Below are 15,058 nucleotides of genomic sequence, written 5' to 3' on the forward strand. Positions count from 1 at the left end.
CTATGTGTAGACCAAACTTCTCTATCAGGGAAATATTTGAGTATCATACCTTATTGATGTTTATTACATGGTCCAGGTATAAGACAGTGATTTTTCTTTGCTCTGCACAGACTAGAGATCTAAAACAACAAAAAGTGAATTCCATGTTTTGTTTTGAGAAAGGTTCTTTAGCTCAAGTTGGCCTGGATGTATAGCTGATGGTTGATTTTGAACCTCTGATCTTCCTGTCCTGAGTGCTGGAATTGCAGCATGCACCACCAGCCCTTGATTATGAGGTACTGGGTACTGAAGCTGAGATTCTATCTATGCTAAGCCAGCATGCTACTGACTGAGCAACATCTCCATTCCCATAATTCCACATTTAAATGATGGCTTGAGAAACCACCTGTGTTTTGTACCTCATTGTTGGCAGCTAATACCACAAAACGACTGTTTGTGTTATATAACCAGCTGGACAATTGTGGAGTTTTACACCAAAATACAGCCAAAAGCACTGGCAAATATCACAGCTGAGCTATTGCCACAGGCTGCCTGCTTAAGTCCTAAAGTCAACTTTTGATTACACTATTTAAATAATTTAGACTTAATTTCTGGGTGAAATTTTAGGGGCTCTTTAATATCAGTGTGAGAGGTTTTGGGAAAATGTTTGAACAGGGACTAAGATCTCTTTTCTAGGAGATTAAAAAAATATATCCAGATCTCTGCCTTCAGCCTTTGAGGGGGTGTGAGTGGTGCTTGGTAAAGCCTGGCTTGCGCTCTGGTGCAGCTGCCTCCGCAGATCATTCTGGATGCTAGTGCGACTGAATTGATGGTTCACAATTTAGGGCTGTGGATGGGCTGGGAAGCTGACTTATTCTTGTCTTCCTTCTGTCTGAAGCAGAGAGGACAGACACATGCTGATTCATCTGATGGTGAACATGTTTACAACAGAAACAGCACGAGCTATACAGTCCCTTTCTGAGAGTCCAGATATCACTCGGTGAGCATTCTGAATTGGAGGGGATAGCTCTACCCACCACTGCTCCTTATCTTTTGCATCAATATACCTGAAGGAGATACAAAAATGCCAGTGGACATTGGGTAGCTGTTGAGTAGCAGCTGTCAGGGAGAGAGGGCCAGAGAGGCCAGTCCTCACATCCTGTCTTGGAGTCATCTCCTGCTTTGAAGACAGGACTTTTCTTTCTGCCTGCTCATTGAGTGAACTCAGGCATAGCAATTCAACCTCCTGATGTAGCTATTCTGGGAGAATTACTGTAATGCCAAAGATCGCTTGTAACTGGTCAGGGTGAGAAGAGATGTGAAACCTTAGGGCTGGTGCCTGACGCATTCACTAAAGGGCTCAATGGTAGAGAGAGAAGAAAGTCTATCGCATAGGTTTATTGGACCCTCAGACTTGAGTGGTGAAGAAAATGAAGATCCATATTTGGAAAGTAACTCAGTAAATCTAGACGACAAATTAGCTAAGAATACAGTTTTTAATCAAAGTAAATTTGGTCAAATTTTCTGATACCTCTGCTTTGGGCTCTGTTCTGATAAAGAACAATCTTGCCCATAAGGCTCTGAGAGAATTTAGGGGGTTATCGTATGAAACAGCATAAGACAGTCTGACACTTAGGAAATACTATGTGAAGGGCGGTTAATAGATCTATCTGGGACAACCGTGCTCCATAATGATCCTGCAGTACTGCTTGTTCAAGTGCCTCCTCACCCCCGAGGGATATATTACCAGCACCCAGGTATCCAGTGAAGCCCTTACTTTTATTTGAGAAAAGTTCTTTAGCTCAAGTTGGCCTTGAGCTGGCTATGTAGTTGAGGATGATTTTAAACCTCCTGAATGCTGGGACTGCAGCACGAACCACCAGGCCCTGTTTATGAGGTAGTAGGGACTTCCATCAGGATTCCCTCCATGCTAAAGGCGGCAGGCTTAGTTGGTTGACTGTACCAGAGTTCGCTTCAAGGAAAATTGGATCAACCACAGGCTTGGTTTTTAGAACTGTGAGTTCCAAGAAAGTAGAGGGACAAAGAGGTAAGGGGAAGGAGAGGGGTCTGAAGAGTTAGGTGATGGCTGACTGGCTCCCTTTTTGTATATTTCAGAAGCTATGGAATAGCTAGACATCTATTCAAGGACAGCTGCCTTAAGGAGGAAAAATGGCTAACCAATGCGTTGCAGAGACAGCAGCAGGGAGTCCTGGTCCTCCATGGCCGCTGCTTCTAGTTCTTGCTGTCAGTCTGGCTACTCTTCACCCATCATGCTCTGCTTCTTGCCCCTTACTCTCACCCTGGCTTTCACAAAAGCTTGCTCTGGTTGGTGTCTCTAACTTGCAGTTAAAGGTGCTCAGTCTGTATTGTAAATCCATCATAGGGAGAACACAGTGGGTTGGACATGATGGATGGGCCAATATCCAGCAATTTCTGGTTATAATACATATAGGAACTGACCTTCAGGATATAGGTTGAACTGCATATCCTTACTAAAACTGAATGTGATGTTAATAATAAATAACCAGGGCACACCAAAAAAAAAAAAAAAAAAAAAAAGATAGACAGAGGTGCATCATTTAAGTTTGTCAAGCTGGGTAGGTTTGAATGATAGGCGACCTCTTTATATTTTATCCAATGTTGGGTAGATCCAACTAAATTTAGGGAAAAGTAGTCACATGATTAAAACTCAGAAGTTCCTGGGATCACACATGCAAGCATTGTGACTATTCCTTGGCACCACAATGGATTTCTTTCTCTTCCCACACATTCGTTCTTGCAGCTTATTCTGCAGACATTTTCCCACCAACTTTCCCACCATTAACTTGCAGTTCATTGTGCCCAGGAAAGAGAATCATCAGTTTGATTTGCATCAGTTATCATGTATTAGCCCGTTCGTTCTTCATGACCAGGGATCATGGGGCTAGGGGTCGCATTTGGTTCCCTTTGAATGAAGGACTCACTCTACAAACCAGTGAGCTTGGAGCTGGGGAGGAAGCTGAGTGGGAGAGCAACAGAGGTCAGGGCCAATGCCGAGCTATGATGAGAGTGCTACTGGCATAGAAGAACACTCCAGACGATGACAGACAGTTCTGAGGCGAACCGATAATAGAAATGATAAGAGATCGCTTAGGAGTCCTTGGTACCTTTAGCTGTGTGGAGACCCTGCATGGGCCTCAACTGACTCTATTCTTAATAAGTAAGAACCAAAAGCCATCTGAATGGCCTGGTTCATTTTCTAAGAAAGCTCGGATCAAAGTTGTTTATGCTTTTCACTTTGTATGAAAATATTTAAGATGTGGGCTGGGGGAGGGGTTGTTTTGATTTTTTTCAGAGATAAGCGTTATTGACTTACTATATAACGAATGTTACTCTACAGATTTGAAAAGTTAAAATCAGTGTAACATTAGCTTCTTGAATTGTAATACTATGCCTCAAAGAAAATAAAACATAAGCAAGATGTGTAAGCATATTCTTGGGGAGGGAATAGTTACCCAACAGATAAGTAAATGCTCCAGGCTGTCTATGTTTTCCAGGAAATCCACTGAGAGGAGACACTGGGTTTACCCAAGAGGTAAATTCTGAAACCTTAGTGATGTTTGCTCTCACATTAAGCAGATTTCAAAACACAAGAGTCTCCCACACTACCTTTAGCCAAATCCATAGCTGCACACTATTTATAGCCACCAGACTGGCTTGACTATACACTTTAAAGGTGTCTAAGAAACAAGACGCAAACCATTTCAGCAAAGCTGATCACAGAGTGGTTTCCATGCTGGAATCTCACCTTGGTTTTTCATCTAGACAGACTGCTTTCTATACATCCAAACGGGGCTACCTCTCCCTGAGGCAGGAAATTTCAGCACAAGACTTTCCTGTCCATCCCGCTGCCACTTCTGACAGCCTAACACCTGTCCCCATAGCCAGAAGAGAAGGGATAGATGTATAAATGTTCGACATTTTGTCCTTTATGGTTACTTGAAATTAATTATGCTTTTAAAGTATTCCATTAAATACTATCTATTTTAAATAGAAGTTTCCTGGGGGAAACCCTTAAATTCCTTGCTAGGTTAACTGCCTCAGCCTATTGCCAGCCTGTTATTTCATGAGCTCTATTATGGTTTGGATATAAAAATGTCTGTGTAAAGACTTAGAAATATTAAAGGCTTGGCTGTTGACTTTGAGGGGTGATTGGATCATAAGGGCTTTGATTCATTAATGGATCAATCTACTGATTCAATTATTGCTTTGTGGACTGGGAGAAGGTAAGGCCTGTTCATGGACAGTAGGTCACTGGGGGCTGTAGTCCGAATGTTAAATATCCCCTGTGGGCTCCTCAGTCTGTGGTGCTGTCGGGGAAGGCAGTGGAACCTTCTGGAAATGGAACCTTGATTGAAAAAGTGAGACACCAGGAGAAGGCCTTGAACTACAGCCTTGTTTTACCTCCTGTCCACTCTCTGCACCCTGAGTGTGAACACAATGTGAATGCTCAGCATCCTGCTTCTGACCATGGCTTTCTTACCCATAATCCCACCTTCCCTGCCATGATGGGCTGCATCTCTCCGAAAGTCCAAGCCAAAATAAACCCCTTCTCTCCTTAAGTTACTTTCACTGGATTGATTTATCATAGCAACAGAAAAAGAAACAAAGACACATCTTTGAAGGGTACATGTCCCTGAGCCCTTCTTGTCTGTCTCTGTTTCCTGAATGGCATGAGGTAAACAGCCTTACTGCCTCAACTCAAACTCAAAGCAGTGTTCCAAGGACTGAAACCTCTGATGTCATGTGGCAAAATAGGTTCTTCCTCCTCTAAGTCCTTTCCGTGGGTATTTTATCTTAGCTGTAAGTACTTACTAACATGAGACCTCAGTTGAGAGTCCAGCACATCAGCATTAGTGCCTATTGTGCATAGGCTACATACGTCACTCTCCAAAACAAAAGATGATAAATGAAATGCTCTTAGTGAGATGTTTAATTAGTGACTCAGAGGGAGCATGTAAAATATGGCAGAGTCAGGACCCAATAAATGCTACTGGCATGAAGACTAATTATCAAATCATGAACGTCAACAACAGAAAAGAACGGATGATGCCAAGCTATAGGGATCAGCAGTAAGATACGACCCCAAGTTTAGTAGAGGCTTAGCCACCAGGAAACTTGGTCAGGTAAACAAGGGATGCTGTAGAACAGCGGTGAGAGGGGAGGCTATCTGCTAAGTCCTCATGTACAGGCTTGAGGTCGAATGCTGAAGGAGGAGGGGGAAATTGGCTGAGTGGGAGGGAGAAGAATGACCTCGGGCTGAGAAAGCCGTGGGTACAAAGACACTGAGCCTAGCGCGGGTCTGTATCATCAGCAGGAGACAATCAATGGATGGGTACTGGAGCTGTGGTGGCAGACTGTGATGTATGATGAACCACAAAGGAGGGTACACTCCGCTGCCTCGGGAGCCTTGACTGTCACTGGAAAGTGGTTGTATAAGGGGGTTGTGCTGACGGTTTCTGAAGCTGTTGTTTAGCTTGTCACATCTGGGCTTTTGAATGGCAACTGTGTTTTTGTCACAGTTTGCTTCAGTAGTGGCTATTGGAACAACCAAGGATTGTTTCCCTTCCCACTCCCTTTCCCTCCCCTCCCCTTCCCTCCCCTCCCCTTCCCTTCCCTCTCCTCTCTTTCCCCTTCTCCTGACTTTCCCTCCCCTCCCTTTCCCTCCCCTCCCGTCCCTTTCCCTCTCCTTCCCTCCCCTTCCCTTCCCTCTCCTCCCCTTCCCCTTCTCCTGACTCCCCCTCCCCTTCCCCTCCTCTCCCTTCACTTTCTTTCACTTCTCTCTCTCTTCCTTTCTTTTCCTTTCCACAGAGTTTCATGAAGCCAAGGCTGGCCTCACAGTTACTATGTAGCCAAGAATGACTGAACTCTTGCTCTTCCTGCCTCTGCCTCAGCCTCAGGACTGCTATTTCTACAGGTGTGAACTACTTTTTCTGGCTTGGTTATGCAGTGCTGAGGACAGAACCCAGGGCTGCATACCAACTGAGCTATGTTGCCAGCCCCTCTAATTAATCTTTTGAAGGTCCTAATAGTCAGTGCACATGTTGGATGGGACAGCGGCCTGGTCCCAAGCAAAGAGTCCATGAGGTTTCTTACCCTGGCTATTTGGTCTGCCATTTGGAGACGTCCATCCAGCTCTCGTCTGATCTGGGCTGCCTGCTCATCTGGATTGTCCAGCTGCACACAACACAAACATACAAACAGGGACACTATTAGTTTAGGTTATACATGCCAATAAACTTTTTGGTTTTTACATCTTATACCACTCTGTGCCCCAATCTTGATCTCTATGAACTAATTACAATAAAACAAATCCTATAACCAACGAATCCAGTCTAAGTGAATTCCCAGATAAATATTTTTCAGGTAGAGCATGTGAGCCTGGACATTTGAATACATTGCACAGGCTCTCTTAGTTACTTGAATAGTTCTAAAGAAATGCTCCTAATGAGGGTCCGAGTAACACCTTTTGGGACCCAATGACCAAGTTCTCACAATGAACACTCAGGGAAGAACTAGCTTTATAACTCTTGGAAACACCTGGCATGGCACAGACAGTGCTGTTCTTCCGTCCTGGTCCATGGAGGATTAGTGATTGTGATTAATAAACATTGAGAAGCTCTTTCCTTGTGTGGCTGCTGGGACCACAGCCCTGAGTACGCTCAGTCAACAGAAGAGGCTTGTCTCTAGTGCCCTCCGCAGTGGGAAAAAGAAGGTCTGGTTGGACTCCAATGAGACCAATGAAATCACCAATGCCAACTCCTGTCAGCAGATCAGGAAGCTGATCAAAGATGGGCTGATTACCCGGAAGCCTGTGACTGTCCATTCCCGGGCTCACTGCGGGAAAACCAGCTTGACCCTACAGAGGGGCAGGCACGTGGGCATAGGGAAGAGGAAGGGCACTGCCAACTCTCGGATGCCCGGGAAGGTGGCCTGGATGAAGATGTGGATCCTGCGCTGGCTTCTCAGGAGATACCAAGAATCTGAGAAGACTGACCGCCATATGTATCACAGCCTGGACCTGAAGGTCAAAGGGAATGTGTTTAAACCAAGCGGATCCTCATGGAGCACATCCACAAACTGAAGGTAGATAAGGCCTGCAAGACGCTGCTGGTTGACCAGGCTCGCAGGTCTAAGACCTAGGAAGCACAGAAATGCCAGTAGGAGTGCCTCCAGGCCAGGAAGGAAGAGATCATCAAGACTCAGTCCAAGGAGGAAGAGACCAAGAAATAAAGCTTCCCTTGTGTCTGTACAGAGAGGCCTGGATGTGGCCTCACATGGAGCAGTCATTAAAATAAAACAAGCCTTTGTCCTTTGGGTGCTGGTGGGGACACAGAGACATTCCCAACCATTCTCTGGATGGCTACTGCCAACTAGTTGTCTAAGATCTACAATAAAAATCTTCCCTTATCTCCCCTTTCCAGGAGAACAACTAGTATATAAAGATCAGAAAAGTCACGTCTCAGCCAATTCCCCAGCTTCTCTGATTTCAATGAGCCCATCCTTAGAACGAAGGGTTCAGTTATGTAACCCTGGTTGCTTTCTACAAACCTACAGGCAGCTTGGGAGACAGTTCTAGGGAGCACTATAAAGTTATGATTTAGGGTTTAGTGATGCAACTTTTCTGTTGTGTGAAATCAGCCACAGGTGACTTTTCAATGAATCAGCCCCGATGCGTTCTAATGAAATTGCATTTACAATAAGTGGTAGGCCATAGAAATCGATTCCTTTGTGAGGAGTTGAAGGTTTCCCTTTATTTCTAAGCAAACCTAAAGTTAGGCTTCAGGCTATCCTTGGGTCTGCTTTCTTCATTAAGTTATGTGACAGAAAATCTTGATAGGAAACAGTGCTATGCAAATAGGATATTTGTCATTTCTCTTTTTAGTACATATTAACTATCGACTAACTAACCAACTAGTTAAATACTTAAATTTCTTTTTAAGAACATGCAGGTGTGTGTGCACACCTATATGCAGTGGCATGAATGTGTGTATGTGCCTATATCCAGGTATATATGTGTGCACTGGCATGCAAATGTGTGTTTGTGTGCTAATGTGTACATGTATACATTCCTGTGTAGTGCTGGTTTACATGTGTACATGTGCAGGGTGTATGCATGTGTATGTGTGTGCATGCATGTGTGTATGTATGTGTAAGCTAAGAAGTCAACTGTATGTGCTATCAGGAGTCATCCCCTTGTGTTATTGAGACAGTGTATATCCTTAGCCTGGGAATCACCAAGTAGGTCAGACTGGCTGGCAAAGGAACTCCCAGGGTCCTCCTGTCTCCATCTCTCCAGTTCTGGGATTATAAGACAATACTATTATGCCTTGATTTTTACATGAATGATGGGGATTAAGCATTTTACTGACTGAACTATCTCTCTAGGCTCTAAAAGCAAACTTTATTCAAAAGTTTAAAGCACAACCAAGCCCTGAAAATGTACAATTTCTAGTATAATGTGGCAATGCTTTTGAAGCATCATGATTATTTATCTTCTTTGTTATACTTTATAGAATATATTAAAGTACCTCTTGGACTTTGTGTTGTGTATTTTATATGTGTGTTTGTGTACATATGTGTAGTATATATGTATGTATATGGGGTGTATGCACACTTGTGTGCATATGATTGTGGAGTCCAGAAATAGATATTCTCCTACATTACTCTCTACATGATCTTCTGATAAGGGCCTTGGTGCTGCTTTGCTTTCTCCACTGCTTTGGGAAAAGCACTCCCACTTCGATCATGAGAACAGACTGAGACCTGTGGATGTGCCTGAGGCAGTAATGCCACAGTAGCTCTGTGGAACAATTTTACTAGATATTCCAGAGAAGCCCCCAGAGCCTTGGGGAAGTGTGAAGTTGCAGTGCCGAATGCTCTGAAACAGTCGTGTGGGAAGGAAACTGGCCAGACATTGGCCTGTCAATGACTTCTATTCTGGATCATAAATTGTTATTTTTGTTATGACACCCACAGATACCAGCCCGAATTCTGCTCTAAATGAACACAGGGTCACACCACGATCAGCCACCTCCCATCACTGCCTCTGATTGGCACACAAGTGGAATTCAGTGTCCCCAGCTGCCCCAAAGCTTCAAAGAGCCGCTTTTAACATTTTCCTCTCAACATTTTTACTTCTGATCCAGGTGTGACATCTACTTAGACTACTCAGAAACGTCTTGTTCAAAATATGAATGCAAATGACATATCCAGTTGCTGTGCTGCAAAGCAGCAGAGGGAACTGTTTAGAGTGAAAGTTGAAAATTCTGCTGCAAAGCAGGTGCTCATGGAGATGACACTACAGAACTGGAATCAGCCCTGAAGCTGAGTTGTACCAGGGCTCTGGAGTTCTTCAACCAGTCTCATGGGACCCTCTCCTCCCAATGGTGGAGAGGAGGATGAGTAGGCAAGTTTAGCCCTGAGCTTCATTTGTATGTCAGTTCATTCATTCACACATTTGCCCTTTCATTCATGAAACTTTTAATTCATCTATACAATAGATTATGTAAAAGGGAGGTGGGAGAGAGAGATGGTGCGATGGTGATGAGTGCTTGCTGTTCTTCTAGGGGACCTGGGTTTGGTTCCCAGCACCCACACTGCACATCTCACAGATGCCTATGACTCCAGCTCCAGGGGATATAGCCACACACACACACATACACACACACACACACCGACAAACGCACACATACAAATACACATACACACACATACACACACACAGGATATACACTCACACAGTCACACACACATATATACCAATAAAAAAAATAACAAAAATAAGTCTCTAGGGAAGATCGCACAAAGGACCAGGACAGGGCAGGTCTCTGGTCCTTGGCACACCACTGTAGCAATAATAGGTGCAGCTAAGGAGAGAGGATTACTATTCCATTTTATATATTCTATTGTATAGATGAATTAAAAGTTTCATGAACTGATGCCTGTTCAAGTCCTAGGACTTCCCACCTGTTTCACAAGCTTTTGTAGAGTGCTGAGAGGCCTATGCCGATAGGCATCCACAGAGAGGAATCTCGGTTCTGGAGATCACTACTCAAAATTAATACTCTTATTAGCATCATCCAAATCCTGAGAAATTGCTCTATTACTGCATTTGGGGGTTGTTTCTTTACAAAAAGATTTCATGGAAGACAAGCACTTTGCATAGCCATTTGAGAAGTTCTTCACTTCTCAAAAGGAACACCCCAACTTTAAGGGGAGTATATATAAGAGGAGTGGGGAGTACACTAATACCCACTATACAGATGGGCAAACTGAGCCTCAGGAGGGTACAAGGACAGACTGACAGGGTACTGGGCACTCCAATTTCTTTTGGCTTACCCAATAACACATACCCAGCAATATGTTGGCTTCTTTCTTGTTTCATGTTGCCTATGGTACTGGAGATCAAATCCTGGGCCTTGCACATGCTCTACCACTGAGCTAGATTTTCATCCCCTGCTGGTCTCCTTAAATGCTCGCTCTTGACAATGAACCTAACTCAGCACATGCTCCGTGTACCTTGTACCTTGGGTCACCTCAGCACATACAACTATCCTTGGAAGCTGAGAAATATTGCCCTTGTTCCTTATTATGATTGACAGGTCTCTTCTGGGTAGGATGTAGTCTTAGATGGACAGGAATGGTTGTCTATTAATCATGGTTCTGGCTCTAGTAGTCATGTGACCTTAGGGAAGTTGTGTGTCCTCTCCATTCTTTGGGTCTCCTCGTCTTAGTATTCAGGGTAACTGCCCCTCAGGCTGCTGAGTGAATTAGCAACAGGTGGAAAGTATTTAGCAGGCAGCAAACCTTGAGGAAATGGCGGTTGGGGCCATTTGTGTTATTGTTAGAGTGGTCCTTGTGGGCTGCATTTCTAACAAGAGCCACCATGGGGCAGCAAAGGGTCAGTGGACAAAAAGGCATGGGGTGGGAAAGTGTGCCTCCCTGCTGTAAATGTGGGGTCTCAATCTATCAGTGGGCACCATCGTGACCACAGCTTTCCACCAGTGGCAAGTTCTCTAGCCTTCTTGGAGGCCAAGTCCCTGTGCTCTGCTGGACTTTAATTAGTGGCAGTGGCCAGCAGGTGGACCCTGCTTCCCAGACAACTAATGATGCAAAGAACAGATAAAAAGGGAAATGTAACTGAAGCTCCCCCAAAATAGGCTGGTATGATTGAGAAGGCCAGCCTTAACCACTGCATGATATCCAAAAATATAAAGAGAAATCAAATAATTACCTTTTAAAGTCCTGACAAGGAAAAGCCAGGGAGCACGAGCTTCCATGGAAACGGGCTTCTGTTTGCTGTGCTGGTCTTTTCCACCGAGGAAGGGAAAGATCTGCTTCAGAACTGAGCCAAGGGCAAACCTTTCATATCGACAGCTCATTAGAGTTCAAAATGTGCATGGGCATGAAAGCTCTTTACCTAATTAGACAAATCATCTGCCTACTCATTGAGGTCAAGCAAGTTTCTCTTCTAACTCATCCCTCAAGGAAAAGCAACTATTTCCTTAGGCTCTGCTTCCAAAGCAGTGCAGACTCGAGCCCAAAACCGTGTCACTGCACAGGGAAGGGTCTAAGCCACCACAGCTGCAAACTGCCTGAGCCCCGCGAGTCTCTCTGGATCCTGAGTGACTCCTCATCAGGAGGTGAGAACATCGGTCAGTAGAGAGTGAACTCATCACGTAGAGCCATTTACATGCAAACCCAAGATCTAACAAGCTATGCCCACCCATCTCTACCACTCCAGTGCATGACCAACTGGTAAGTGACTAACCATGGAAGGTTTCTAACCCTCATCAAGCCTTTGTTTCCTCATCTGTCAAATGGACATCTCTCTATCTCTCCTAGGCACTAAAAGGAAAGAAACAACAAACTGTACTGGACAAGAGAAGTAAGGCCAATATGGGTCCAAAATTGGGTTTTGCAGTTCAGTTACTGAAAGGGACGCAATGCACCCCTGAGTCTTTCTGAGCCTTGATGTTCTTAGCTGTGGCACTGGGATAAAGTGTCTTTGCCAGCATGATAGGTGGGCTCAGTTAGATGTCATGTGTCCCAAGCTAGGAATCTGCCATACAGTAGTTCTCACAGCTGAGCAAGTAGCCTCCCTGGCTCCTCTACTCTGACTGGGAGCCCACTGGATGCGAGCTCCTTTCCCCCACCCTAACTGTTGGACCTTAGGCCAAAGTCACAACTTCTCTGTTCAGTTCCCCATTCAGAGGAAATCTGTGTCCAGGATCCTCTGGAGACCTTGTATTGATATTTCCCCAGATGTTTTGGGGAATGTTAATTTGCAGGTCCCCCTGCTTTACTGGGAGAAAGGAGGCCACAGTCACATGAAGTCTGGAAACCCTATCCTGCTGCCCTCCTGGCTCTGACTGTGTTACCGTGTTTGCAGAAGCGTGCTGCATCTCTTGGCCATCTGAACGCTTCGCTTTTCTCATGCCTGAGGATGGGGTTTTTAAAGAAGTTTGGGAGAGGAGGAAGCAATTTCACTATTCAGATTCATCTTTTAAAAATGAATACTTAGTTTTAAGTGTGTGTATGTGTGTGCATGAGAGAGACAGAGACAGAGAGAAAGACACCAACAGAGACAGACCAACAGGGACAGAGACAGTGAGACACAGAGAGAAAGACACAAAGCCAGTGCAAATACTTGGGGCAGTAAAGGACGTCAGCTGCCCTGGGGTTGCCAGGGGCTGCGAGGTGCACAGTGGGTGCTGGGAACTAGGTTCAGATCCACTGGAGCCATTTCTTCAGACACACTCAATTTGTCTATGTCTTTTTTTTTTTTTAAAGGACCCTGACTGATCTCTAGAGGGATGAAGATGTCATCTGGATTCCTTGGCCGGGAACTTCCTCGGTAGCCAGCCTCAGGGGCCCCTGGGAGGACCAGCTGTGAACATTTTTCCCATCGGGGACCTCCTTGGCTATAGTTTCTTTGGACATGCCTGAAGCCAGGCAAGGGATGATGTGATTCAAATGTGCAGGACATGACAGAAAAAGGCAGAGGACTTCATGTATTATGTAAATAACTGCTGTGCATTGTGCGAAAACATCCATGCTTCTCAATCTCAGAATAAACTGAGACAACTTTAGCTTCAGGAAAGAAAGGAAAATGGCCCTGAGCTGAGACTAGACAGAGGTTTAGCTATTTCTTTCTATTTTTGAGGATATCTCATGCATCCTGTGTGGCCTCAGAATCTTTACATTGCTGAAGCTGACCTTGAATGTCGTACCCTTCTGCCTCTACAGGCATCCAGTTCCTGTGCTGCTAGGAGTGGAACCAGAGCTTTGTACTTGCTAGGCAAGCACTCTGCCAACTGAGCCTGTTCCTAACTATAGAGCTGCAGTAATGGCCGCAGGCTGTGTGTGTGCTTCCTCCTGAGTTGGGGTGGCTTCTTCAGGCTGATGTTCTACTCCCAGTGTGCTCTGCTGGGGCCTTTGCTGAGAAGAGCTGACTTGTTCCTTACTTAGCATACTGTCTTTGCACACAGGGCCTGAGTGCTAGAAGTCTTTTATGGCCTTCATTGCTTGTCTTTGTAGCCCACAGGTCTCTGATCTCTGTAGACTTAGATTTCTCTTTTAGTAACAGGAATCTCTCCTTGCCTATTACTATCACACTGTGATCTTCCTTACATGTGTGGGAAGCTTATCTACTGTCCTGTTCAAGAGATCAGGATGGGTGAGGTTCTGCTTGTCAGTGTGCCTGTGCCTTCATGAGATAGGACATAGACTGGTTGCCCTGTCTCTAGAGAATGGAGAGAACCCTTGGCCTGTCAATGACAGGTCTCAGTTTACCAACTATGACCTAGACAGGGCAAATATCTTGCCCTTAGCCACTCATAAACACTAAGGAAATTGTGAACTTCTTGTTTGTCATGTATTGCTACTCAACGACTGTATTCTAGAAAGTTCTATTGGCTGATACAAGTGAAGGGTGTTCTTTGCTGGCCTGCCATGTAACCCCAGTTCTGAGAACACATCCTCACTGCTGGCCTTTAAGAGATGGATGAAGAACCCTTACAAAGCTGCCTGCTGGCCTGGGTGGAGCTCTCTTTGCTCACTTGACTCCTTTTCTATTTTATAGTATGGCTGCTGGGATGCCAGGGACTCCTTGCCTGAGAAGGATGCTGCTGAGAAGTTCAGCAGTGGACAGAGGCAAGGAGGCACTGCCCCTCAGACCCCTGCTCTCGCTGGGCTGGACCCTCCTCTCCTCCATGCCTCTCATCCTCCTTCAGAGACAAGCGTCCCCTTGCCTGCTGCCTACTGGGCACAGTGTATGCTGAGAAGTTACAGCTCTGGCGTCCCAGCCTCTGCCTCAGGAACATACTGAGGTTTGAGCTATAGCTGTACTGTAACACTATGTCCTTCCGATTCCGTCCTGCACATGGCCCGTTTGTCTCCCTGGATGGTGAGGCTGGAGAATGTGATCAGCTGGTGTCCCTGCTCCGCTTTCCAGATTCATATCCTCCTTGTTCCTCTTCAGTTGAATGACCTTGGCCTTGGATAAGCCATTGGGCCTTTCTGAGTTTTAGCTTATTTGTTTCAACTCCTTTAACTCTAAAATGGGAATAAAGATGATACTAGTTACCTTAGGAAGATTAGAGGTTAAATTAAATGGCAAATAGAAGGTGAAGCTTGGCAAATGGTCATTTTCTCTGCCTGGATCTCAGCAGCCAGGACTTGGCATCGCACACTCAGCTTCTCCCTTACAAAATCCTCACCCTAGGGGTTAGTGCTTCTTGGGTCCTGGGATCCTGGGGAAATGGCTCAGTGTGTACGAGTACTTGATTTCCAAGCATGAAGATCTGAGCTCAAACACCTAGAACCCCACATAAAGAGCTGGGCATGGTTGCCCACGCCTGCAAATCCGGGGAAGCATCAGCTTACAGACACCCATAGGCCTTGGGTGACAGAGCCGTGTGGATTCTGACAGCCTGCTGGCCAGGCAGCCTTCCTGAAATGGAGACTTTCTCTACAGAGAATAAGGCAGAAAATGATTGAGGTAGATAACTAGCATCTTCCTTTGGCTTCCACAGTC

At 45.2% G+C, this 15,058-nt stretch overlaps 1 protein-coding gene and 1 pseudogene across 1 annotated transcript in view; one reads left to right on the plus strand and one right to left on the minus strand.

The window, feature by feature from the left end:
* The window catches only part of Cadps (calcium dependent secretion activator), a 467,230-nt gene that overhangs the window by 245,984 nt on the left and 206,188 nt on the right, over positions 1 to 15,058 (minus strand). Inside the window, exon 4 of the mRNA XM_052190346.1 lies at positions 6,115 to 6,195. Within this exon, the coding sequence (XP_052046306.1) occupies positions 6,115 to 6,195 (81 nt within the window). The remainder of the gene's footprint in view (positions 1 to 6,114; positions 6,196 to 15,058) is intronic.
* On the plus strand, positions 6,564 to 7,251 carry LOC127691115 (60S ribosomal protein L19-like; annotated as a pseudogene).

The sequence above is a fragment of the Apodemus sylvaticus genome, chromosome 8 (assembly GCF_947179515.1).
Source record: "Apodemus sylvaticus chromosome 8, mApoSyl1.1, whole genome shotgun sequence".
Classification (NCBI taxonomy): Eukaryota; Metazoa; Chordata; class Mammalia; order Rodentia; family Muridae; genus Apodemus; species Apodemus sylvaticus.